Raw genomic sequence first — 27,392 nt, 5'->3', positions numbered from 1 at the left:
GCCCTGTGACGTGGAAGCTCCCACGCACGTCACCCTGGCTCTGGCACCCTGCAGGAAGCCCGGCCCAGCTCCCAGCCCCCGTGTTGCACGCTCTTGTTCTGGGACGTCTCTCCCCACTTATCCAATAACTCCCCAGGGCCTTTCCCACTTCCTTGTGTATTCCCAGCAATGAGCCCAAGACAGGGACTTAGCAGTGTTTCGTATCATTTAAGGAACAAGTATCTCCCCACCTCTCAGGAAGGGGTTGTAATTACACTGTGCATCTACGGAGGGGCGAGGCCCAGGCTGTCGATCAGACTGAGGGATCTGACCCAGTAAAACAAAAACATGCCCATCAAAGCTAAATTGGACCCCAGCCAACAATACCAGGATACCCGTGGTTTCCAACAGCACATGGAACATTTGTGGAAGGAGACAAGGAGGAAAGCCTCGATACATTTTTTTTAATTAATTCATCCAAGTTTCATTGTCTGACCATGACAACATTAAATTAGAAATTATTAACAGAAAAATATCTGCAAAATCCTCAAATATTTAGAAACGAAACAATATACCGCTAAAATAACCCCATGGGTCAAAGAAGAAATCACAAAGGAAATTAGAAACTGAAGGAAAATGAAAATACAACACGTCAAATTTTGTACAATGCAGCTGAGTCGGAGCTTACAGAAATGTGTACTTTTAAACACATATCAAAAATGAAGAAAGTTCCAAAATTCATTATCTAATTTTTCACCTTAAAAAGTTAGAAAACTACAAATCAAAGTAGAAGAAGAAGGAGGTGGAGGAGGAGGAGAGAGGCAGTAGAGGGGGGCAGGGGTGGGGGAGGACGAAGAAGACAAAAACAGGAAATAACGAATAGAGAAAAATCAATGAAACCAAGAGGTGTTTTCTGAAAAGACAAATAAAACTGATAAACCTGTAGCTAGACTGATGAAGACAAGAGGGTAGACATAAATTTCCAACATCAGGCATGAAAGATGGTTCATCACAGTGGATCACACGGACATAAAAAGGATGGTAAGGAAATACTGTGAACAATTTATGCTAATAATTGGACACCTTGGATGAAATGGACAAATCCCATAAAAGATGAAATTACCAAAGTTTATGCAATATTGCTCAATACTGGTAACTTAAATAGCCCTTTAACTATTGAATGTATTGAATTTGTTAAAGCAGATGTACAATGTATGTCTGATAGGCCACAAGGCAGGCTGTTCTAGTTAGCGTAGAGGTCAAGCCAAATCAGGTATAAGCCAGAAGGACTTCCCCACACCTCAATATGTGAAAATTTCTTCATCACTCAGGAGCAAAGATGCCACCCTTGACCACACATTACCAAGTTGAATCAATACACAAAAAGGATAATAAACAATGACCAAGTTGAGTGTTCCCAGAAAAGCACGGGTGGCTTAACATTTGAAAAATCAATCAGTATTATTCACTCTCATTAACACCCGAAAACGACATGATCACTTCAACAGACACAGAAAAAAGCATTTGATAAAATTCCACACCCAAGCGCGATAAGAACTCTCAGAAAAATAGGAACAGAGGGAACTTCCTCAACTTGATAAAGCATGTCTGCCAAAGCTACACCTAACAGCACAGAGTTGTGAGATGCTCTGCCTTCCCCGCTCCTCCGATGGACGGAGGGAGGCCCACCTAGGCGAAGCCCCGCCCATCTGCGCGAAGCCCTGCCCACCAGCGCACGCCTTGAGCTCCAGGCATGACGTCACTCCCACGCCGCGCACTAACGGTCAGCAACCGCCGACCACCCGCAGCTAACAGGCTTGGCGCGTGCAACACCCCCATTGGCCGAGCTTGACCAGGCGTGGGCGCAGGCGCGGGCGCCACAACCCTATTGGCCAAGCTCGAGGGCGCGCAGGCGCAGGCTCGGGCGCAGCAACCCCATTGGCTGAGGGCAGCGGGAGCGGCGGGCCGCGTGCGGGCGCCTAGGGCGGCGGAGACGAACGGCCGGGCCATGCTGCACCTCGCGGGCAAGCTGGTGGCCTTCTTCTGGAGGAGGGCGGAAGAACCCGAGGAGGAGGCCGGGCCGCCGGGGCCCAAGCTCGCAGAAGGTGCCTCGCGGGAAGGGCTGGTACGCGCGGCCCCCTGAGGCCGCCCAGCCAGACGGTGGACCGGGACTGTGGACGGGCGCGGGGGTGGGGGTGGGGCGGCTGGTGACGTAGTGAGAGCCGCTGAGGCCCTCAAAGCCTGGTTCCTGCGCCTGGTGGGGCGGGAGTGGGGGAGGAGCGTGGTCCGAGCCGGGTCCCAGGGCGTTAGTGTGACGAGATCGGGATTTGAGAGCTTTTGCTTGTTTTCTAACTCGAAGCTGAGGCGTGTCTGTCCCGTGATGATCTCTTCTTTGCAGTGTAACTTAAATAGGTCTTCTCAGTACGTAATAGCATTTTACGGCTTTTGGGGTCTGTGCCTCCTTGTTTCCGCTTTGTGTTTTCATGCGCCGGGAGCGCCTTGACACGTCGTCCCGGCGCGGCTTCCCGTTCTCTCTGTGTCAGTGTCCCTTGCGGTTGTGTGCTTCGACAGCTCTGAAGAGTGTAACCTGGCTGTCTTAAGCTGTCATTTTAGAGTCTCGTGGCATTCTCCTCCTGTTTACTTGAAATTGTTTTCGAACCCATCTTCCCGAAGTACAAGCTGTACGTACTTCTGTTTCTGCCACAGCGTCCCTCCCTGCACCCCGAATTACACGGTTGCTTTTCCCCAAGGCTTTTCGCATTTCCTCCCAATTCCTCTTCGCATCTGAGACTTGAACGCCGGGTAGCGATTCTCTAGTTGCCTCTCTAACCTCTGAAAAGACGAAATGCTCCGCAAGAGAAGCCAGAACGTCGGCCGTGGAGTTACTTGTTGGGGCAGCGCGCTGAAAGCCGTCTCTGCCCAGAGTTGTTAGTGCCTCTTTGCCGCCTGGAGTAAGTCGCTTCGTCCGTCCGCGCGGGTCTTGTCTGTTAAATGTGGCCCTTGAACAGCAGTCGGAGTTCCAGCCAGGCTTCCGCGGGCTTCCGTGGCTGGGCCGTGCCCTGGGCACTTGGGTGTCTTCTGTGTCTGACAAGGAGCAGACGAGGTGCTGTGCGGACTCGGAGCACGGGTTCTGGCCGGGGTCTCTTGAGTGGATGAGGGCAGGCCCTGTTCTACGCCAGACTTGCCCCCCAGGCCCAGAACGTCTTCCAGCGCCTGCTTTGGTGAAATAACACAGAATCGCCTGACCGTGCTGCTGGTGGTATTGATAACAGCGGCGATGAGGATGCGCAGTAGCCACTCCCCGATGCTGCTATAATGCTAACAGCAGTTTACGATGCCCCCAGCCTGTGCCAGCCACTCAGAGGTCTACGCGTTGCACGCGTCTGTCACGTAATAACCCTCACACAGCTCTCTCGGACAGAGACCACGACTGTCCCCGTTTTACAAGTGAGGACAGGCACGGGGTGGTAAAGCCCTAGCCCGGGTTCCACAGATGGCTGGGGAAGAGCTGGCCGTCAGATGCAGACGGGCTCTCCCCATCGAGCCCACCGCCTGTGCCCCTGGGAGGAACCTGGGTAGTCTGCCTCCAAAACCCTGCTTTCTGCGCACCCCAGTCCCCAGGGAGGTTCTCAGCCCACAGGGCTCCTGGCCCCACGGACGCTCTGGGGGGCTTAACTGTAGTGTGCACTTGATTTGTGGTCAATATAACCTCTCTGTTTACCCGTCTTAGGTGACACCAAGTTGAAAACTGTCCAGGGTGTCGTGACGAGGTACTGCGGCGATTATGGCATGATTGATGATTTGATCTACTTCTCCAATGAGGCTTTGACTAGCAAAGTGCTTCTAAATGTTGGACAGGAAGTTATTGCGGTCGTGGAAGAAAATAAGGTGTCGAATGGACTGAAAGCAATCCGGGTAAGGCCTGAGTTCATGAGGAAGCCTCCTACACCTTGGGCTTCACGCCGCTGTCCTCCTGTTCAGTTACCTGTCAGAGACAACCTGTAGCTTTATGCCATGGAGAGAAACACTGTTACCACTTCTGTATCCACTCTTCTAGTCTTTTAAAAAAGTATTGTTAAAAATAACTATTTGGATCCTTTGTTATCCAGTTAGCCAAGATAATTAATGAACTCTGCTATTCAGCAAGTGTTTCTTTAAAAAACAAATTGTGTTTTTGTACTCTGATTTCCTGGAAGTGTAATTGTCAGTCAGAGAGTATGTGCACATTTAACGTGTTAATGGTTATCATCAAATTATCCTTCAGTAACGCTGCACTAATCATACTCAGGGGCAGGATGAGACACTTGTTACCCACGTTGGCAAAAGGATGTGGACGTTATTGATCTTGGAAATCTGCACCAATCACTTTGAAAAGGGATCTTATAATTTTAATTTGCACTTAAGCCTTAAAGGAGATTAAATTTTCACATTTTTTCTATGAGTTATTTTAGTGTCCTTTTATCATTTTTTTGTTGGGTTCAACTTTTTAAAATTAAACTTGCTACATTTTGGAAATTAGACTTTTTTAAGCAAAATTATTATATGAAAATGTTGCAAATGTTTCCCCCCAAGATCATCTTTTGACTTTGTTTTATAAAGTCTCATTTTATGTAGTTAACATGTCTGTCTTTTCCATGTGGCTCTCGGGCTCTGTACGAATCCTTAGAGAGGCTTTTCCCACTTTTCATTCGACATGCACTCAGGTTTTCCTGTGAAAATTTATGGACATTTAAATGTTTAATTTACCTGGAACTTACTGGATGTACAGACTGAAAGAAGGAGCCAGACGTTTCTTCCCCGGTAGCGCACCAGTCATCCGCTGAGTGGTCCCCTGTTTCCTACTGAGTGGGAAGGTCCCTTTCTCACACACCAGAATCCCATCTGCCTGGGACCCCGTCTGGACCCTGTCGGTTCCCTGTCGGTTCTGATGCCTGCACGTGGCCCACGTGGCACGGTTGTGTCCTCAGGTGGCAGGCTGTTTTCTCTCTTCCTCCTCTTTGTGGATGGACTTCTCTGGGCTCTCCCCTCGATGTGGATAAACGTTAGAGTAATCCTGCCATTTCTCCTCCTGGGCTCAGACTCACCCAGACCAGCACTGAGTGTGTGGATCCATTTAGGTCAAGCGACGTGTGGATCATAGCAGGTCTTCTCCAGCTATAAATTTTGTCTGTCCACTTATTTAAGCCTTCTTTTGTGTTCTTTTGTTCACTTCAGTTCTGCAGATTCCTTGTGAAGTTTATTTTTGAGAATTGTAATGTTTTTGTTCCATTATCAATATAATTTTTCTTTGTATTTTCAAATTAATCTTTTTCTTTCCCTCTAGGAAATCTGTTGATTTTTTTTTGTTACGTAATTTGGTATCTTGCAAATTTACTGAGCTCCACTACTTTTTAAAATGGTCAAGACATACTTTGTTACCATTACATTTTAGTAAATGCCACCTACCAGCCATGTGTGGCTATTTAAATTTAAATTTATTAAAATTAAATAAAATTTAGAATTAATTCCTCAGTTTCACGAGCCACATTTCAAGCACTGAACGTAGCTGGTGGCACCAAATTGGACGGCGCGAATGTAGAACGTCTGTGTGGTGGCTGGAGGGCCTGCAGGGCCGCTGTGGCCGGGAACGTGCCGCCAGCGAGGAACAGGCGCTTCCTCCTTGCTCTCCACCTGCACTTGGACTCCGCAGGCCAAGTACTTGCCTTGTTTGTTTTTAGCTCTTCTGGAAGATGCTTGAATCACTTGATTTACCAACATTTAACAGTTTTAACTGACTTCCTTTGTGAAAGTTGTGGAATTGGCTCATTTGCTCTACCCTCTGGATTTGTTTGCTCATTTTTTATTCAGGTTTTTTTATTGTGGTAAAATATGCATAACATAAAATTAATTTTAATTTAAATTTTTTAATGCCATTCAGTGGCACTAAGTACGTTCATGTTGTTGTGCGCTTATACCCACTGTCTGTTTTCATAACTTTTCATCATCCCAAATATAAACTCTATACCCATTAAACAATAATCCACTATTCTACTTTCTGTCTCTATAAATGTGACTATCCTGGGTACCTCATGTAAGTGGAATCGTATGATATTAGTCCTTTTGTGTCTGCCGTATTAGACTTAGCATAATATTTTCAAGGCATATCCGTGTAACATGTATCAGAACTTCATTCCTTACTATGGCTAAATGATATTCCATTGTATGCATAGATTACATTTTGTTTCTCCACTCACCTGTTTATGGGCACTTGCGTTGTTTCTACTTTCTGGCTGTTGTGGGTAATGCTGCTGTGAAAAGTACCTTTCTGAGTCCCAGTTTTCAATTCTTTTGGGTCTATACCTTGGAGTAGAATTGCATGCTCATGTGGTAATCCTATATTTAACTTTTTGAGGGTACGCCAAAGTTTCCCCAGTGGCTGCACCATTTTACATTCCCACCAGCAGCACAGGGGTTCCAGTTTCTCCACATCTCCACCAACTTGAATTATTTTCCCATTTTTTGATAGTAGCCACTCTAGTGGATGTGAAGGGGTGTTTTATTGTGGTTTTGATTTATATTTCCCTAATAATTAGTGATGTTGAGCATCTTTTCATGTGCTTATTGGTCATTTATATATCTTCTTTAGAGAAATGTCTTTTCAGTTCTTTTGCTTGTATTTTAATCAGGTTGTTTATTTTCTTGTTAAGTTGTAGAAGTTTTTTAATATATTCTGGATATTAATCCCTTATCAGATATGTGGTTTACAGATATTTCCTCCCATTCTGTGAATTTTTTAACTTTTTCTTATATCCTTTGATGCACCAAAGTTTTGAATTTTGATGGAGTACAATTTATCCTTTTTTAATAGCCTGTGCCTTTGATGTCACACTTAAAAAAATCATTAACTAATCCAAGATCATGAAGATTTTCTCCTGTGATTTCTTCTAAGGGTTTTATAGTTTTAGTTCTTAAATTTAAGTCTGACCCATTTTTGAATTAATTTTTGAATATGGTGTTGGATGAGGGTTTGACTTCATTCTTTTGCACGCTGAGAGCCAGTTCTCCCACCACCGTTTTTTGAGAAGACCTTTTCCCTCTTGAAGGGTCCTGGCACCTTTGTTGGCACTTTTGACCAGATATGTGAGGGTTTATTTCTGGGCTCTTTATTTCATTGGTATTTTGTCTGTCTTTACACTCTTTTAATTACTGTAGCTTTGTAGTAAGTTTTTTGGGGTTTTTTTGTTTGGTTTTTTACTTTTTTTTTGGCTGCATTCAGTCTTTGTTGCTGCGCGCGGGCTTTTCTCTGGTTGCGGCGAGCGGGGGCTACTCTTTGTTGCGGTGCATGCACTTCTCATTGTGGTGGCTTCTCGTGGAGCACGGGCTCTAGGTGTGTGGGCTTCGGTAGTTGTGGCACGTGGGCTCAGTAGTTGTGGCTCGCAGGCTCTAGAGCGCTGGCTCAGTCGCTGTGGCGCATGGGCTGAGTTGCTCTGCAGCATATGGGATCTTCCGGACCAGGGCTTGAACCCATGTCCCCTGCATTGGCAGGTGGATTCTTAACCACTGCACCACCAGGGAAGCCCTTGTAGTAAGTTTTGAAATCAAAAAGTGTGAGTCCTCCAACTTTGCTCTTCCTTTTCAAGATTGTTTTGGCTATTCAGCATTACTCGAGATTCCATATGCATTCTGGGATGGGTTTTTCTATTTCTGCAAAAAACATCATTGGGATTTTGATAGAGATTGCATTGAATCCATAGATCGCTTTGGGTAGTATTGATGTCTTAATGTTAATCCGTGAACGTGAGATGTGTTTCCATTTATTTGTGTCTTCTCTGACTGCTTGCAACCACATTTTATAGTTTTCAGTGTACAGGTCTTCCACCTCCTTGGTTAAATTTATTCCTAAGTGTTTTATTCTTTTTGATGCTATCGTAAATGGAATTGTTTTCTCAGTTGCCTTTTTTAAATTGTTCATTGCAAGTGTATAGAAATACGACTGATTTTTGTATATTGATTTCATACGCTGGAACTTTGCTGAATTCATTTATTAGCTCTAAGAGGTGTTTTGTAGATTTTTTAGCGTTTTCTGTGTGTAAGATCATGTCATCTATAAGTAGATAATTTTCTTCTTCCTTTCCAATTTGGATATTAAAATTGCTTCTTCTTGCCTAATTGCTCTGGCTGGGACTTCCAGTATTATGTTGAACAGAAGTGGTGAAAACAGGCATCCTTGCCTTGTTCCTTATCCTCGGGGGAAAGCTTTCAGTCTCTCACCACCGAGTGTCACGTGAGCTGTGGGTTTCTCACATGTGGCCTTTATCCTGTTGAGGAAGTTCCAGTCTCTTCCTGTTGGATTGAGTTCTTATCGTGTGAAGGTGTTGAGTTATGTCAGATGCTTTTTCTGTATCAGCTGAGATGACCGCATATTTTTTCCTGTGTCCTGCCAGTGTGCTGGATGGTGCTGACTGACTGTCATGTGTGGAGCCACGTCTGCATTCTGGGGTAACCCCCCCATCGTGGTGTACAACACATTTCTTATGCAGCTGCATTCAGTTTGCCAGTATTTCATTGAAGATTTTTGCCTCTGTTCATAAGGGGGTCTTGGCCAGAGGTTTGCTTTCCTTGGAGTCCTCAGTATGTCTTAAGTAGCAGTTTGCCTGTCTTGCAGGTGGAAGCCGTCTCAGATAAATGGGAAGACAACAGCAAGAGGCACGGCAGAGGGCTGTCCGACTCCAGCCCCCGAGTGCTGGTCGGCTGTGTGACCTCGCTGATGGACGGCGCCGGCTACATCAACCAGACCACGTACTTCTCCCTGGAGAGTGTGTGTGAAGGTACACGGGATGCGTTTCTGCTTCATGTTTAAAATTAGGTTTTGTGGGGTTTTTTTTTTAATGTTCATAACGAGATTTGAGATGGACCAGGGACCGGTTTTCATCTGCCAGGTCCTCAGAGTGTTGCCCTTAAAGCCTCTGCCCAACATCTGGTTCCTCCTATCTGGATCTCATCCCAGGCCTCTGACATCCCACCCCACCCCACCCCACCCTGAGGCTGGAGCTCTTTACCCCAGATGCCCCCCTGCTCTGCCCCCAGGCCTGCCCTGTGTGGACCAGCCAGCCTTGCCCTTTCCCTTCTGGTCTGTCTGTCTGAGCAGTGGCTTTGCTGTGGGTGCTCTGTAGCTGGGCTGCCTTTGTGCCTCTGGCAGTCTGCCTAGAACACCCACCGACCTGGAAGCTGCTGCTTCAGGAGCTTTGCCTCCAGTGGCTTTGTGCCACTGCACGTGGTGCAGCACGGCCCCGCTGCTGAGTAGCAGTGTCCGCAGATGGTTGGGCTGCTGTGTGCTCGTCACCAGCTTTCTTGAGAAACAAACTCCATATTTCATTAGGCACTGTTGTTTTTTGAGCTTAACTGCTGCAAAAATGTTTATTACAAAACAACCAAAAGGTTATCACCGGTTGTGGCTACACCGCGTGCCACGCCCAACCTGTCCAGACCACTCTCTCCCCGCTTCGCGTCAGGACGGCTTGGCTGCCACCTCACGTCACTGCCCCTGCCGTTTCCCCGCTTTCCCGGCCACCCTACCAGCTCCCTGGCACAGCGAGGGGCTCCCTCTCCTGGGCTGGGATACCCGTAGCCGCCCAGGCCTCAGGTCTGAGCACATCTCCCTGTGTCACCGTGCACCCTGGGTGTCCCTGATGGGGAGGGTACTCACAGTGCCTGCAAGGAGCTGGCAGAGGAGTGCCACACGTACCCATACCTCCTGGAGCCAGGGCTGTGGGTAGAGGGCTGCCATTCTGCCCACTTGGTTGCAGTTGTTGATGACACTTTGTTACGTTTTTCTTTGTTTGAACTTTGGGGAGTATCTGAAATCAAATGGGGTCCTGACACTGTGCAGACCAGGTCCCCTGCTCTTGCCTTGTAGGCAGGAAGACAGGTTGGCCTGTAACAGCCTCTGCTCCGTTGGCGTGGGTAAACCTGGAAGAGAATCCAGGTGGATACGCTGGTTCCTAACAGGAACAGTGAGCACCTTTCTCAACCAGTCATGTGTGTCTCAGAACAGAAACATAACTGCAGAGTGAATTGTACACTTTGATGTTGCATTACCAAGTAACATGCCCGGTTTCCCTGCCTTGGAGGTTTCAAGCCTTGCAAGGGGGACTGGGTGGAGGCCGAGTACTGGATCCGGCCGGGCACGTGGAGCAGTGAGGCCATCTCGGTGAAGCCACTGAGGTACAAGCGTGTGGACCGGGTAGGTGCTGAGCCTCGAGCGGCCCGGGGTCCTGGGTGCAATGGGAGGTCAGGATAAATGAGGGTCCGTCTCGGGCAGAGAAGACCCTGATGTCTTACCGAGGTCACCGGCGGCCGGCCTGCACACTCACATAGTTAAATTCTAGGTCACGAAGGGACGAGGAGTGTTAAAGCGTCTGATGGTGGGGATGCGTGGAGTGGGGTGTGGGCTCTGCCCTCGCTCGTAGCAACGGCTGTGGTCTGGGGAGTGGGGACTGGAACAGAGGAGGGAATTGAGGTTGCGGGTGGAGGTGTGCGCTGGGCCCCGCTCCCTGCCTGGCCGGTCCCGCTGGGGGCATTGCTCCTCCTCCGAGACCAGGCCTGAGCCTCACTGGCTGCGGCAGCCCCGTGCACACTGCCAGCGTCTGGTGCTGTGCTTGCAGGTCTGCGTGTCCAGCCTCTGTGGGAGGAACGGGGTGATCAACGACTACATCTTTTTCACTCTGGACTCCCTGAAGCTCCCGGAAGGCTACGTGCCACAGAGGCATGACGTGGTCAGCGCGGTGGTGGTGGAGAGCAGCCAGTCGTGCTACACGTGGAGGGCCCTGTGCGTGACCCCAGTGCAGAGGCGGTGAGGAGGCGGCGGCTCGGGGGGCGGGGGCCTGGGGTGCATCTGAGAGCCGGTTGAACAAGGCAGGTAGCAGACCGTCCAGGCCCTGAGCTGGCGGGGCTGGAGGGAGAGCCCTCGTGGGGGCTGGGGGTCCTCACAGCTGCCTGAAGGCTGAGTGAGAGGCCGCCTCTTGATAGCTCATGGTGATGATCTCCATATTTTCGTGGGCTTTGTGTGTTGTGTTCTTTCACATGTTGGCATTTTGTAGAACACGTTGGACGTGGTCAGTGCTTTGTTTTATTTTGGCTATGCCAGTTGTGTCACGCATGCAGTACCTAGTTCCCCAACCAGGGATCGAACCCGGACCCTCTGCATTGGGAACGTGGAGTCTTACTCACTGGACCACCAGGGAAGTCCTGGTCGGTTCTTAAAATTACTGAATTTCCTGTATCTGGTTCTTCCTTCTGTGCGCCCGTGACTTCTTGCCTCCAACACGCGTGTTTATGCAGCACGGCAGGCCTTCCCGAGCTCCCGCCCCGTCTCTGCTGCTCTCTCTCCGTAGTGCTCGTCTCAGGGAGCTCGTTACATGGTTTCTGAAGTCCTTCTGTTTATTGTCTGATCTCCTCAGCGGAGCAGATTGCTTGCAGGGGGGAGTGTCTCATGAGCCACAGGACGGGCAGGCAGGGGAGCCCCATCTCAGGAGGACTGAGCTGCCTGGCGCAGCTGGGAGGGATGTGCTGGGACCGGGGTGTGGGCAGAAGGGGAACATGGTGAGGTGGGCCCTGCCGTGACCAGGCTGTCTGGTGGACACAGCCTCCTGCCCCACGGGACCTGCTCTCCTTTTGGAGAATGACTCTGCCCGTCCTCATAACAGCGAAGTGCGGGAGATGCATACCCTTGCCCCCTCCACCGGGAAGGCCCAGGAGGCCCGGGAGTTCTGGCTTCAGTCCATCTGATGGGCCCAGGGGTGTGAGGATGTGAGGCCAAGCAGGCGCTTGTTTGCCAGGCATCTGTGCCGGGATCTTGGAGGCCGAACCGGGGCCTCGGCTCCCTGCTGGCTCTGTGATCCTGCTGGCCGTCGGCCCTGCCCACATTAGGTATTGTCACTCGGAACCTCCTGCCACTTTAAGGGAGCTCCGTGTTGTTGGGACGCGGGCTTCCTGATCGTTGTCTTCACAGCACAGTTAACTGGGCTCCTGATGGCCGTGGGCAGGGGCGGATCGTGGGAGGGCAGCCAGGACTGGTGCAAACTGGCCATCCGAGAGAAGCAGCTGCCGTCTCGCCTGCAGGCCAGCGTGTTCGTCGGAAGGGAGTCTGGGTCCCTGTTGCCCTGTCTGTCTGATTCTTCGCAGCACTTACCTTAACCTGCTCTGTGACTCACCATGTTTCCAGAGGACCCGCGTCTGCCGAATGGAGTGGGTGGGGGCAGGAGCGGGGGGCTCCCTGGCAGTGGGCGGTGAGCTTCGGGTGAGCCTCCCCTGGTGGCCTGGCTGCAGTGGACTCTGGCCCCTCCAGTGAGGGGAGCTGGTCCCCGTAAGGGTGACCAGTCGGGCACTTACCCCGAGCTCCATGCGTCTGCCTCGAGCAGCCGTCTTCACGGGGCCAGGGAAGTCGTCACACCTTCATTTTCAGACACTGGCTGTGAGCCAACCCCAGCTCTTGTGCAGCCCCTCATCATCCCCCCGTCAGTGCGGGGCTGGGGTGAGCGGTGGAGGGGTCGCTGGCCCGGTAAGCAGTCAGGCCCCGCGTCCTGTCCACCCAGCAGATGCCCCGTATGCTGTGGTCCCTGTGCTGCATCCTGACCGTGGTTTCCTCCCATCCTGGTCCTGGCTCCACGGCGTTAGCCCCAAGTGGAGGATGCTGCCCTGCACTCAGACGCACCGTCCGGCTGCCCGCTCAAGGGTCTGAAGGACAGCGAAGTGTCGTGTGCAAAGCAGGGACCTGCACTCCTCCGGGCCAGGCCTGTAGCGGCGTCCAGCATCCCCCCTCCAGGCTCCGGGTGGGTTCCGCCCAGAACCCGCAGGTGGCTCCTGACTCCTGTCTTGGTGCGTCTCTGCCTGCCCATAAGCCGCTACGGCTGGCCGTCTGCCAGGACAGATGACCGCTCCCACGGCCGCCCCAGGCGGGGGCTGAGGCATGGCTGCCTGATCTCAGGGCGGCCCTGGCCGTGTGGATGAGGAGAGGAAGGTGGGGAGCGGGGGGCGGGCAGGGCCGTGTGGCCAGCAGGGAGTTAAGGGGGGCTGGCTGAGAGGGCGTGGCTGCTGTGGTGGAGGGTGTCTCTGGGTGGGTGTGTGCACAGGGACCAGGTGTGAAGGAGCCTGTTTCCAGGTGGCACTACGGGAGGGTCAGGGAGGGCAGGAAGGAGCTGAGGGTGCACGGTGGGCACAGCGCCCGAGCTTCATGGCAGCGTCAGGAGGACAGAGGGGGACGAATGGTCCCTTCTCACGGGAGGGTGGAATCTGCTCATTTTCTAAAGATAAAAGTTCTCATTTAATTAGTTTCAAATATTTTGAAGCCACACTCTTTTTCCAGCGAAAGCTTAGTAGTGGGTCACTGACGAGCAAAGCCCCTTGCGGCAGCCGGGGAGGGTCTGGGGAGGAGCATTGAACACCCTTCCCTCTGTGACCAGGGCTGGGGGGTGCAGGGGCGAGGAGTCCCGGGGCTCGGGGGGTGCACAGCTGGCGAAGGCTGCCCGTGTTCTCAGATCCCCAGAGCTCCCACCAGGGCCCTCCTCTCCTCTGGATTCAGCAGGGCTTGTAGTTTCTTCTTCAGGGTGATCTGCTGTCTTACTCAGAAGTTCTAAGTGTCGTCCTTACTTGGTCGCCTCTTTGCGGTTGGCCCCTTATCCCCTCGCCCTGTGGTTGGTGTGGCCCGGAAGGGCAGGGAAGGCAGGTGGGGCCTCAGGACGCGCCACCCGCCCATGCTGACCCCAACACTGTCCTGTGGCTGCTTTATCCAGGGGCACCTCTGTGGTCCAGGAGGCTGCTGACGAGGCCTGTGGAGCCCTTTTACTGAAAAACAAAGGTGACATTGAAGTCACGAGGATGACAAATTTTGGAACGCTGAAAGAAGGAGAAAGCAAAAATGTGGTGATCTGGATAGAGTAAGTTTGCCATTCAAACAGAAGTACAAACTGTGGTTTAAGAATTTCTGTAGAACCGATTTTATTTTGCTTGCTTATTTTTTCCTTTATGTATATCTTTCTAGATTTTCCACCCTGAAATAGCCTTTTTACTTATACTCATAAAAGTATTTGCAATTGCCATTCACTAGTTACATTGAATTCTGTTTTATGGTAACAGTATTTTAGCTTTAGAAATCCTATCTCTGTTCATGGCTAATTTTCCTTTTCCAGGAATAAAGGAGACACTCCTCAAAACTTAGTCAGCTGCAAGTTGGGTGGCTGGGATAAAGCTAAACAGTTCAGATTTCAGATGCTGGATAAAATCCAGACGTGCCCTGAAGTGTCTCTTGTTTCCGTTCCTGAGAAGGAGAAGAATTTTGCGGATGAAAATATTAACTCATTAGACAGCTGCAGGAAAAACAAAACCTATCAGACATTGGAGAGCAGTCTGGTGAACAACAGAGAAGCCTCTCCAGGTAGACGTTTCAGCTGTTGCCATTGGATCAGCTGCGCGAGCCCTGTCGGGTCCGGGAGCTGGTGCAGCCGCTCCAGGGTCTGGGCAGGCTAGTGGCAGCGTTTACCCTGTGGGCTCTTTGGTCTGGACCCTTCTCTGATACTTGGGGCTAAAACAGCTGGAGAAATGCCCGGCGTGCTTTACACGAGCTGCTTCGTGCTTTACACGAGCTGCTTCCTGCAATGATTCTAAATTGGGAAGAGGATGCCTGCAGCCCCCTTGCCTGTCGCTCACCTGTCGGGGGCTTCGGCCACTCGTCTATGTGTGATAGTCCCTTCCACCAGCACCACCACTGTCAGAACAGTTCACCTTTGGTCTAATTTTGGATTTAAATTTCATCTCCCAGATGACTATGCCTGTAAAGGAGAAAAGCAGAAGAATGTGTCACAGAAGCCCGAACCTGGTGGGCTCATTCCTCCAGGTGGAAAAACCCTGATCGTGGTTACCTGTGATGCAAAGTACGTGGCTGGAGGGTATGGAGGGAGTTGACTTTGCAGGCATCTGCGCGTTTGTCTTGTTCGGTTTCGCTTATGGTACTTATAGGTTGGATGTAAAAAGTATTGGTAACTATTTTGATGGGACGGAATCACAAGGAAAAGTGCTAGTGGAGGAAGTGGCTTGAGTAAGGGTACCCCCGCTGACTCCTGACTACGGAGGACGGGCACGGCCAAGCCCCCACAGCCTTGGGAAGCCGGGGCCCCGAGGCCCCTGCTGCTGCTCCCCAGGCCTGGCCTCAGCTCGGCCCTGAGACCTGCCTGCCCTTCTCCCTCCACCCGGGCAGCCCAGCCAGACACAGGCTCCCGAGCCCTCGTGGGCGCTTCCGTCTCCTGCCTCCTTCCCCGTGTCCAGAACCCCCGGCTCTGCCTGCTGGTCCCCTGGCAGCTGGGCACTTTGGTGCAGTCCTTCTCCCCTCCCTCATCTCATCTACACTTGGTGATTTAAAATTTGTCAGAGGGTGGCTCTGATTAAATCAGCACCTTGCTTCAGGCCCGGGTGGCGCTTTGAGCCAAGGGCAGTCCTCGAGCCAGTGGTTGGTGATGCAGCCCCCATGGCGCCTCCATAACGTGACAGTGGGGCCGGGACTCGAGCAGCAGTGGAAAGTGGGCAGAAGGCAGAGTGGGAGGTGGTGTCTCTGGTCACGCTACACAGCTCTGATTTAAACTTGGGAGTACTAGAAATATTGTTTCCATTCTTAAGCGTGAGAATTACAGACAATACCATTTCAAGTGTGTGATTTTAGCTTGGGAAAACATTAGCATTGCTTATTTTAGAACGTCCATTTTTTCCCTCTAAAAGAATTATTAAAAGCTAAGGGTGGGCTTACCTGGTGGCACGGTGGTTAAGAATCCACCTGCCAGTGCAGGAGACACGGGTTCGAGCCCTGGTCCGGGAAGATCCCACATGCCGCGGAGCAACTAAGCCCGTGCACCACAACTACTGAGCCCTCGTGCCACAACTACTGAAGCCCGTGCGTCTAGAGCCCATGCTCTGCAACAACAGAAGCCACCGCAATAAGAAACCCACGCACCACAACGAAGGGTAGCCCCCGCTCGCCACAATTAGAGAAAGCCCACGCACAGCAACGAAGACCCAACGCAGACAAAAATAAAGAAATAAATTAATTTTAAATTAATAATAAAAAAGCTAAGGGTGACTGGTTTGCTAGCTCTGTGACTTTCCCTGTGTGAACGAAGGGAGATTGTGTTGAACCTGCCTCTGTCACTTACGACTCACACTAAACTGTGTCTTGTTTCTCCAGGAATTCTGGCCGCTGCAAGGAGCTCCTTCTGCTTTGCTTCTCCAATTTCATAATCGGGCGATTCCTTGAAGTGAACGTCGTAAGTGAGGAGGAATCACTGATAGCTGTCCGAGAACCCTTTTCATGGAAGAAGTCTAAAAGTTCCCAAGTGTTAGCTTCCACCAAAACTACAGTTGTCATGACCATGCAGAAAAGGTACCATGAGCGGACGACAATGCAAGCCCAGATCTTGGGCTCACGGTGTGAGGGATGCACGTAGCTGCTGTTGTTGGAGGGAGGTGGACGTCCTGGATAAAGGGGTGCAGCTGAGGCCCAGCGCCCTCCATTGTCCTGGGGACACGCTGTGAGGACGGCGGGGGGTGGGGGTGTCTGCAGCACCCCAGCTAGTCTCAAGGTGACTCGCAGTGCACGCTGTGATTTGACCCCTGCCCTCGGCTCCTGCCACCTTTCATGTTCCCATCAGCCCAGCCCGCCCACCTCCCGAGACAGCCCGTGTCCCACATGGGCACCCAGGGCACCAAGCAGCGAGGGGTCAGTGAGACGTGGTTGGCATGGCTTTCGAGGGCCATTCACGGCACCCGAGTGTCGCTTGTCGAGGGCAGGAGGGTTGCTTGGCTGTTTGAAGCCCATTTGAAGATGTGACACCTTTGGAAAATGAAATTAAGAAAAAGCATGTAATCTGCTAGTGACGCGTGGCTGGGGGCTCGGGGACAACCTGACCGTATCTGGGGTGTCGTCTGGAGAAAGTGCCGCGCATCCACGCTTTCTCGTCTGCAGTTATAAATCCCAAAAGCTCTGAAAAGCAGATTTTGCTTTTTTAAGTTAGGTGCCAAAAAATCATGACCTATAGGCTGGAGGACGTTCCACGACTTAGTCGTGTGGACGCGCCCCCTCATCTGCTGCCCAGAACTCACTGGGATGGTACATGCGGTTTTTCTGTGGTGAGAAGTCCTGAATCCCAGATCACATCTGACCTGGGAACAGTTGAAGATAAGGTACTGTGGGCTTCCACTAATGCGTGGGCTGGAGGGGAATCTGTTCAAGTATTGTGTGCTCATTGACCTTTGGGGTTAGACCACTGTTTGAATCCCAGCACTGCCACCCGGAAGCTGTGCCATCTCAGGCCAGTTTCTCAACCTCTCTGAGGCTTAGTTTCATTTGTAAAGTGCTAGTCCCCCCCTGCCCCACACGTGCCATTTCTGGCACTGAGCAGTCAACAGCAATCAGTAAGTAAGAACAGTACTGGGCGTGTAAACAGTAGTTGAGTGGCTCCAGGGATGGAACCTGAACACAGGAGCAAGAAGTCATGTGGCCTGCGGGCGGCAGGTCCACATGGCTGGACTCCAGTTACAGGAGCTTTTAAGAACCTCTGGCTGTCGTTTAGTGGTGCACCAAGCAGCTTTCCCGTTACAGTTTGGCTTAACTAGAGGAGTGAGGTAGAGCAACAGCACAAGTATTTAATCCTCTGGTAAGCTTTTCCCCATTGAATATTAATACATTGTCACTGTACAGGAGCGTCCCTAAAGCGAACACTCGGGACTTCCCTGGTGGCACAGTGGTTAAGAATCCACCTGCCAATGCAGGGGACGTTGGTTCGATCCCTGGTCCGGGAAGATCCCACACACCGCGGAGCAGCTAAGCCCGTGCGCCACAACTACTGAGCCTGCACTCTAGAGCCCGCAAGCCACAGCTACTGAGCCTGCATGCCACAACTACTGAAGCCTGCGTGCCTGGAGCCCATGCTGCGCAGCAAGAGGAGCCACTGCAATGAGAAGCCTGCGCACCGCAACAAAGACACAACGCAGCCAAAAATAAATAAATAAAAAATAAATGTATAAAAAAAAGAAAATGCAAGTAATCTATATTTAGAAAAAAAAGAGAGAGCACTGGGACACCATCAAATGGGTCCCAGAGGAGAAGAGAGAGGGAAAGGGGCAGAGAACATACATGAAGACATAACAGCTGAAAACTTCCCTAACCTGGGAAAGGAAACAGACATCCAAGTCCAGGACGCAGAGAGTCCCAAACAGGATCAACCCAAAGAAGACCATGCTAAGACCCATTGTAATTAAAAAGGCAAAAATTAAAGATAGAGAATATTAAAAGCAGCACATTAGGTACAAGGGAACTCCTATAAGACAATTCGCTGACTTTTCAGCAGAAACTCTGCAGGCTAGAAGGGAGTAGCATGATATATTTAAAGTGATGAAAGGGAAGACCCTACACCCAAGAATATTCTACCCAGCAAGTCTCTCATTCACATTTGATGGAGAAATTAAAAGCTTTACAGACAAGCAAAAGCTAAAAGAATTCAGAGTCACCAAACCAGCTTTACCAGAAATGATAAAGGGACTTCTTTTAGCCAAAAAGAAAAGACCACAACTACATACATAAAAATTCTGGAAGAAAAAGCTTATAGGAAAAGGGAAATACACAGTAAAGGTAGTAAAGCCAGCCTCGTATAAGGCTAGTAATAATGTTGAAAGACAAAAGTAGTAAATCATATATATCCGCAATAAGGAGTTAAGGAATACACAGAACAAAAAGATGTCAAATATGATGTCAAAAGCAATAATCATGGGGCTTCCCTGGTGGCACAGTGGTTAAGAATCCACCTGCCAATGCAGGGGACGCGGGTTCGAGCCCTGCTACAGGAAGATCCCACAGCCGCGGAGCAACTAAGCCCGTGCGCCACAACTACTGAGCCTGTGCCCTAGAGCCTGTGAGCCACATCTACTGAAGCCCGCGCACCTAGAGCCCATGCTCCGCAACAAGAGAAGCCACCATAATGAGAAGCTTGTGCACCACAACAAAGAGTAGCCCCTGCTTTCCGCAACTGGAGAAAGCCCACATGTAGCAACAAAGACCCAACACAGCCAAAAATAAAAAATAATTTAAAAAAAAAAATAATCCTGATGGGAGGAGAGTAAAAATGCAGGGTTGTTGGAAATGCATTTGAACTTAAGAGACCAGCAACTTAGATAACCATAGATGGACGAATGGATGGATGAGGAGATGGTGATGGATAGATGGAGGAACAGGTAGCTGTGCACACTGTGGAGAATATAGTCAATAACGATGTAATATATTTGCGTTGTAACGTATCGTAACTATACTTACTGTGATGATCATTTTGAAATGTACAGAAATATCAAATCCCTGTGTTGTGTAATAAGGAATAACAGTGTTGTAGGTCGATTATACTTCAAAAACAAACTTACAGAAAAAGAGATGAGACTTGTGGTCACCGGAGGTGGGGTTTGGCGGGGGGAATTGGATGAAGGGGGTCAGAAGGTACAAACCTCCAGCTATAAGATGAATAAGTACTAGGGATGTAACGTACAGCGTGACACATGTAATGAACATGGCAGTATGTTATATGTGGAAGGTGTCGAGAGTGATCCTGGGAGTTCCCGTCACAAGGAGATATTTTTTTCTTTCTTTAGTTTTGTATCCATATGAGAAGGTGGGTGGTCACTACACTTACCGTGGTCACTATTTCATGATGCATGTAAGTCAGATCATTCTGCTGCGCACCTTAAATGTCTACAGTGCTGTCGTCAATTACATGTCCGTGAAACTGGAAGGAAAAAATAAAGCATAAGAGTTGAGCTTATTGGAAGCTTAGAAACAGTGTTTTCAAGCTCACTGGTCCCAGGGGCTTTTGGGAGTTTGGCATGTTCTTCTGCTGGAGGCAAAGCAGCTCGCGGGAGAGCGGCCCCAAAGCTAAACAGCGCTTTGCAAAGCACTGCCTGAGGCCAGCGGTTCACGTAGCAGTTGCTTTTGGTGACTGAACCTCTTTCTGAAATAGGAAAGGATGTTTAAGTGGAGACGTCCGGGGTGAAGTGCCTGGTGCTGAAGGGTGGTTTCTAACTTGCGAATCTCCTTTTAAGGAACCTGAGACGACAGCTTCCGAGTTTTCTCCCGCAGTACCCGATACCAGACAGGCTTAAAGAATGCGTGGGGCAGAAAATCGACATCCTGACCTTTCAGCCGCTACTCGCAGAGGTAGGAAAAGTGTCTCACGTGAAGTACTGATTCTTCACCACACTCGAGTTGTTTTCTGAACAAACTCAGGGTGAACCTTTGTTGGGTTCAGCCCTGGTGTGGGCTGTGTTCACCCCGGGAGCGGCGGGGCCCATCGCTGTGTCCCTTTGCAGATTGTCGGGGCTTTGGGGGCTGGGGGCAAAGCGGGGGTGGGGGGACCCCCTGCCCCCCCATCCCGGCCTCTCTTCTACCCTGTGGCCGAGCCTCCCAGCAGCTTTCCATTTGTGACAGAGCTCTGAGCAGCTAAGCAGGGGAACCGGGAAAAGGCCTGTAGCCACACAGACCAGTGGGGGGTGGGGGAGGAGGAGGCCAGGCCTCCCGTAGGGCTCCTCTGGCAGGTCGTCTCCTTGTCACCCTCCCTGGCGGGCCTGTTTCAGATCCGCTGGGGGAGGCCTGGTCTGAGCCTGCCCGCTGTGGCAGGTGGTGGTCAGAGCTGTGAGAAGGGGTGGACCTGCCAGAGGAGGCCAAGGGCAGGGGCCGCGCTGAGCAAGGCTGAGGCAGGGGTCCAGGGAGGGAGGGAGAGTGTCTGTTCCGCTGGCAGTGATGGCGGAGCGCGGCCCCTTTCCAGGAGGGCACTTTCCCAAGGGTTTGGGTGTCTGCTGCCTGAGGAGTGGGTGAGTGGAATGAGGGCCAGGGCCTGTGCTGCATCAGGGCAAGAAGGAGGGAGGAGCCTGGATGGTGGCTGCAGGGAAACTTGGGACTCGCCAGAGATTCATGGAGGGTGAGGGAGCCCTGATCTGGGAGAGCTGGGGTGGCAGGCGGAGAGGAAAGGAGGCTTGGGAGGAAGCTGAAGGCACCGAGGAGCACGCCTGCCCTGGGACTGATGGACAGAGCCGTCTGTCTGCTGGGCCTTGGGCCCGCGGCAGGGCTGGGCCAGAAGCTGCCCCCGGTGCTGGTGCTGCGATGCTGCCCGTGCCACCGGCCCGAGGTGCCCCACCCCAGGGTCACACTGGCGTCCTGCAGCGGGGAGGGTGCCGCAGGGGCACTGGGCACTGTCCAGGGACGGCACGACCACACAGATGGAGCAGCACCTAGGAGGGTACGTGGGCAGGACTGTGGGTTGGAAGCGGGGAGATCCGCCAGGCAGTTGTTGCAGTGATGGTTGCAGGGCCTGAACCGAGGCTGGAGCAGCAAACCAGCCCTAAAACACCTTCGAGAAGAACTTCGGGGCTGAGAAATTGATGCCGATGCAAATACAGCTTCTGGGACCATCGTGTGCCGGAAGCACGCCTGCACCTGTCCTGTAACGCAGCCTGGGCGCCGGGAAGGGATCTCCTCGTGAGCGTAGCAGTTACGGGTGTCTTCAGCATTCATGATAGTATGATAGTAATGGTCATGAAAAAGTGCTGTATGGTCTAAGGTTCCAGAGTACTTGCCCCTTTGTGATTCTTTAATTCACGCATGTGTCACCCCAGTACTTCCTGACTTCCTGTGCCCTTGTAACCGCCTCCCAACGCAGGTCCCCTTCCTGGGGCTCCTCCCATCCTTCTGGGGGACCTGAGCATCCCCTGCAGTGGTTGGTCTGTCAGCCTTGCGGGTCTCGCCCGGTCTTGACCTCTGGGCAGGCGCTGCAGAGACGCTGCCCCGCACATCCTCCCTCCTGGCGTTTCTCCAGGGGCTCTGCTTTCCTTCTCACCTTGGTTCTTTTGCACGGAGTCTGTGTTTTTTTTTCTAGCTCCTCTTAGGATTTTCTCTTTTTCACTAGTTTTAAGGAATTTAATTTACAGTGTGAGTTGCTGTAGTTTTCTTCACGTTCCTTGGCTTGGGTTTTTTGAGCTTACTGGAGAAAGTGAATTTACGGTTTTTCTCAAATTTCAAAGTTCTTGGCCATTCCGTCTTCAAGTATTCTTTCTGCCCCGCTCTCCACGTTCCCATTACATGTGTATGAGGCCACATGAAGTTGCCCCACAGCTCAACGGCTGCTCCGTTCATTTCTCTTCGGTCTTTTTTCCTCTGTGTTTCAGTCTGAGTAGTTTCTGTTGCTGTGTCTTCGAGTTCACTGATTTTTTCTTTTGCAGTGTACAGTCCCATCCAGTGTTTTTTTTGTTTTGTTTTGTTTTTTGCGGTACGCGGGCCTCTCACTGTTGTGGCCTCTCCCGTTGCGGAGCACAGGCTCCGGACGCGCAGGCTCAGCGGCCATGGCTCACGGGCCCAGCCGCTCCACGGCACGTGGGATCCTCCCAGACAGGGGCACGAACCCGTGTCCCCTGCATCGGCAGGCGGACCCTCAACCACTGTGCCACCAGGGAAGCCCCAGTATTTTTTTATGTCAGACATTGTTGCTATTATCTCCACAAGTTCAATTAGGCTCTTTTTTTATATTTTCTGTCTCTACTTAATATGCTTAGTCTTTCCTCACCTTTGTTTTCTTCAGTTTTTTTTCCCTCAACTCTTTGAATGTATGTAGTACAGTTACAACAAGTGTATTAATGTTCTTGTGGTACTGGTTACACCACAGGTGTCGTTTTTGGTTCTGTCTCTGTTGATAGGTTTTCCTCCTCATGGGTTGCAGCTTGTGCTTAGTTCCGTGCCTGGCCATCTTTGTTTGGACACTAAACATTCTGGATTTTACCTTGTTGGGTATTTCATATTTTTTCGTTCTTGAAAATACTTTTGAACTTCGTTCTGGGATGCACTTAAGTTACTTGGAAATAGCCAGATACTTTTAAGCCTGGCTTTAAAGCCTTGTTACGGGCTTCCCTGGTGGCGCAGTGGTTGGGGGTCCACCTGCCGATGCAGGGGACGTGGGTTTGTGCCCCCGTCCGGGAGGGTCCCGAGTGCCGCGGGCCGGCTGGACCCGTGGGCCGTGGCTGCTGGGCCTGCGCGTCCGGAGCCTGTGCTCCGCAACGGGAGAGGCCACAGCAGTGAGAGGCCCGCGTACCGCAAAAAAAGAAGCCTTGTTAGGAGGGACCAGAGTTGTTTCTAATATAGGGCTGATTCCTTCTGAGTACTCTACCCAGTGCCCCTTTACCTGAAGCCTTTCCATTTGGGCTGGTGGGACCCACAGCATTCTCAGCCCTGTGTGAGTTCTGGGATTTGTTACCTCTGACCCCGTGGTTCTCAACAGGTGAACTTCCCCCCAGGAGACATTTTTGGTTGTCACGACTGAGAGTGTGAACAGCATCTAGTGGGTGGAGGCCAGAGATGCTGCTAAACACTGTGCAGTGCCCGGGACAGCCCTGCCCCAGAGACCGGTCCACCCCGGTGTCGGAAGTGCCGAGGCTGAGGAGCCCCGTTCTGCTCCCATCACGTGCATCTCCCCATCCGATGTGGTTTCTCACGCTCGTGTGCTGACCTCTGCGCGGCGGAGGGCTCACGTGGCTGCCCCGGGCTCGCTCTGAGCAGAGCTTGGAGGCTCTGTCTGATAGGAGCTGGGCGGTTGGGGCTTCACTCAGATGGTTCCCCATCTCAGGGCCACTGCCCTGAGCTGCCCAGTCGTCAGTGTTTGAAGGCTGTTTCGTCTGTCCGTGGGACTTACCCACCCCAGAGCTGCTGGCTTCCTGATGTGGGTGTGTGTGGAGTGGTCCTCAGCGCTCACTATCTTGCTGGCTTCTTTTTCAGCTTTTGAACGTGTCAAATCACAAGGAGAAGTTTTCAACTTTGCTCTGGCTTGAGGAGATTCATGCAGAAATAGAACTGAAAGAGTATAGTATGAGTGGGGTCACCTTGAAAAGAAACGGGGACTTGCTGGTTCTGGAGGTCCCAGGATTAGCTGAAAGTAGACCTTCTCTTTACACAGGTAGGTTTGTTACGTGTCATGTTTTCCTAGATGGACTAGAAACATTGAACCACAGTCAGGAAAAAGAATGTTTTTAACTGGCAACGCAGTAGTCACGCTGATTTTCTTTGCTTTGGGTTATAATTTCACTCAGAACTTGGCCAGCCTCTCTCTCTTCACACTGATGTGATTTTAAGCTGTTGATCCCAGTAATGTTTTTGTCTTACTCCACTTCTTCAGAGTGTTTGATTTTACAGTACAGCCAAAAAAAACTTATTGATTTTGTAGTTTTACGTGTGGTAATGTTTTTTAACTAGGTGATAAACTGATTTTAAAAACTCAAGAGTACAGCGGACACGTCATCGAGTACATCGGCTATGTGACTGAGGTGAGAGGCCACTGTTAGTTAGTTCATGTTGGACTAGCCCAGCGGACGGTTGCAGAGGTAAACTTCCTGCCTCAGCTCGGGATGGGGGTCCCCTGGTGTTGATGGTATTTTGGAAAATTTGAGGATCAAATGAACATTTAAATAAATGTGATGTGTAAAGAAATCTTATCACTTTCAGCCGTGTAAAACACACTTACCTGTTAAGTACATCACATGTAAGGCGTGCATTTAGTCAGAGTCGGCGTTCTGAATATGTTCTAGGAGAGAGAGCCTGCGAAGGAAAAACACACCTACACGTTGAACACTCTGGTGTCTCCACGGGGAAGGCTGTGTTGGTCTAAGGCCCCGTGCCCATGCGGCTCTGAGCGCGGCCAGGGCTTCTCCAGCTACTCTCCCTGCTCCCTGCCGGGCACAGCGCAGGGACGGAGCTCGGGGGCCGCGCGGAGGGACCCACGGAGCCCGCACGCTGCCTGATGTGGGAACTGGGGCACCGAAGCCCCGAGCTGGGGTTGGGGGGTACGAGGACCAGCAGAGCCTCCCCCGAGGGTGGGGCCGGGCCCTCGCTGGGGCGGCAGGCGATGTGCCCCCAGGGACAAGGGGAAGACGGGCATGAATAATCCAGTGTGGAGACTCGTTCCTCTCCTCGAGAAGATGAGGAAGTGGCATCTGATCACCGTAAAAGACAGCAAGGATGTTGTTAGTGGAAAGGGCCCAGAAGGCGTCTCCAGAGGCGAGAAGCTGTGAGCACATCACAGGGACGGCCGCTGCAGGCTGGGAAAGGCAAGAGAAGAGGCCGTGAGCACATCGCAGGGGCCGCCGTTCCAGGCTGGGGACTCGGACTCCGCAGACCTCGCCGTACGGGCTGCCGGGGCGCCAGCCAGGACCGCAGCATCACACGAGCCCGCTGGGGCCGATAGAAGCAGAAGAGGTGGTGTTTTGAGTCGAGTGGGCCTCTCAGGTGGGCGAGCTGTGCCTGGAGAGCAAGGTCGGGGTGCAGGCTGGTCCGTGGCAGAAGTGTGCCCCCGCCTGGCCTCATGGTAGTGTCGCTCCCACCAAGTCAGAGAAGCTTGGACGCGGATGCGCCCACCACCCTCGAGACGGGATGCGCTGTCCCCACGCCCCAGGCCGCTGGACCAGGCCTGAAGGTCGGGCGAGCCTCTTAGGCCTCGCGTGTTGTGGTTTACCCAGAATAAGTCCCCGCCCTGGAGGGCGTGTGTCCTGGGCACCGGAAGCCTCCCTGCCTGCACAGGCATCCACGTCACTCTCTCCCTTCAGAAGCATCTTGCTCCTGCCTGACGTCCTGCACTGACCCAGCTCTGCAGACAAGGCCCTCACCCCCCGAGGGGGCGGTCCCACGTCCCTCACTCAGCACTCCCCGCACAGGGCCAAGGCCCCGTCTCGGGACACGCCTGTCCCTGTGCTCCTCGGGGCGTGCTCAGGGCCCGTGACCATGGCCACAAGGGCCCACGTCTGGGAAGGGAGGGAGAGCACGGGGCGGGGTGGTTAGGGGGTTTTCAGGGCGTTTGTAGAAAGATGGCCACAGCTGCAGCCCTTGTCGCCTGTGAAAGCAGAGCCAGGATTTCCTGGGGCAGGAGCTCACTCTCCTTGATGACAGGTGGCCTGGCCGGGTGCCCCCTCCACTGCAGGGCAGGAGCCACTCAGCCTCAGCTAGAGGGCCCATCACCCTCCCCAGCGTGAGACCCCCTAGCTGTTGGCAAGGGCGTGAGGAGCCCAGAACGGCCAAGTGACCATCTCAGCTTCCAGAGAGTAGACCAGTTGTGCCCTTAGGACTGCCCTGTGGACTAAAACCTCAGAAGAAGCAGGACCAGGGATCTCAGGGGTGAGGCCCCCTTGGCCCCTGACTCCCAGGCTGGCGAGTCCAGAGCTGAAGCTGCCCTGCCGACCTTCCCGCGGGACCGTCCGTGAAGCTGGCCGCTCCTGAGTGATGGGTGCCCGCTAAAGCTGTCCTGTCTCGGGTCTTGGCTGTTGCTTTCCGTGATTCTCCGGAACCCCATGGCCAGCGCAGTGGCCTGGGGGCCATGAAGGCACCGGGGCCCTCAGGAGCGCCCCCGGATGGTGGGGCAGGCAGAGCGTGGTGCTTCGGGGAGCGGCGGCGGGGGGGGGGGGATGGAAGGCTCCTTGGGCTGAGCCAGCACTGCCCCTGGCCCATGCGCACCTCTGCAGAGGGCCTCCCTGTCTGCTGGGAGCAAACAGGTCGCTTGTTCCCTTCTCTCCGAGTTCAGCTCCATAAGCAGAGTTGTTGTTTCTAAATGCTATTTGACTCATGAAAGCTGTCCTGTTGTGTGGTTTTATGTTATCTTATGATTGCTTATCTTGGTTTTCCCAGTTTGTTTTTTTTTGCATAGTTTTTCAAATTTCTGTAAATGATAGCATCAGTAGATGATGTCCTTGGGGCCTCAACCTGTTGATAGCAATTCAAGTCAGTCCTCACTGCTGGTGGTTTCCTTGTGTGCCTGATGGTCTGTGATTACAGATTCATTTTCATTTGCCTTAATCTCTGGGAAACCCAGGACCCTGTGCTGGGCTTGCTTTCCTTTTAAGGGGCTTGTGTTTGCTTCTGCCGAGAGCAGGGGGTACTGTGAGCCTCACGTCGCAGCCTCTGCCCTTGCTGGCCCCCAGCTCTTGGGAGGCCCCGCTGCCTAGTGTTCCCGTCCTGTTTCAGCTCCTCTCAGCATGGGGTTTCCTTCCTGCTCCTCTGAGGATTCTTAGGCAGGACCTAGCTTTGGCTGGAGGGTCCCTGAATGTCTGCTTCCCTGTCCTGATGGGGGAGGGAGTCTCATGGCCGGCACCCCCTGCTCTTTGCGGTCGATCATGTGTCTCCTTCAGAGGTGGCGGCCTGTCTTGCACACCCTGTGTTCACGAGCCCACACGCCCGGTGGAAGCGTCGGCAGGTGTGCTGCTGGGGGTGGGGGCAGAACAGCGTGGTGACTGAGTCCTTTCCCATCATCTTGTACTCATTTCAGATGCCAGATTTCAGCTCAGATCTGCAGGATGAATGCTTCATGATGAGTTGCTGAATATGAATAGGAGAT

At 52.0% G+C, this 27,392-nt stretch overlaps 1 protein-coding gene across 1 annotated transcript in view; it reads left to right on the top strand.

Annotated features, from left to right (window-relative positions):
• Positions 1–1,987: 1,987 nt before the first annotated feature.
• Positions 1,988–27,392, top strand: part of MOV10L1 (Mov10 like RNA helicase 1) — a 44,546-nt gene continuing 19,141 nt past the window's right edge. Inside the window, exons 1-12 of the mRNA XM_073788028.1 lie at positions 1,988–2,084; positions 3,710–3,894; positions 8,624–8,786; positions 10,089–10,201; positions 10,623–10,810; positions 13,749–13,892; positions 14,145–14,389; positions 14,774–14,885; positions 16,187–16,381; positions 20,080–20,194; positions 23,795–23,972; positions 24,269–24,339. Coding sequence (XP_073644129.1) covers positions 1,988–2,084; positions 3,710–3,894; positions 8,624–8,786; positions 10,089–10,201; positions 10,623–10,810; positions 13,749–13,892; positions 14,145–14,389; positions 14,774–14,885; positions 16,187–16,381; positions 20,080–20,194; positions 23,795–23,972; positions 24,269–24,339 — 1,806 coding nt within the window. The remainder of the gene's footprint in view (positions 2,085–3,709; positions 3,895–8,623; positions 8,787–10,088; positions 10,202–10,622; positions 10,811–13,748; positions 13,893–14,144; positions 14,390–14,773; positions 14,886–16,186; positions 16,382–20,079; positions 20,195–23,794; positions 23,973–24,268; positions 24,340–27,392) is intronic.

This window comes from Tursiops truncatus, chromosome 11 (assembly GCF_011762595.2).
Source record: "Tursiops truncatus isolate mTurTru1 chromosome 11, mTurTru1.mat.Y, whole genome shotgun sequence".
NCBI lineage: Eukaryota > Metazoa > Chordata > Mammalia > Artiodactyla > Delphinidae > Tursiops > Tursiops truncatus.
This window is presented reverse-complemented; position numbering and strand designations above follow the sequence as displayed.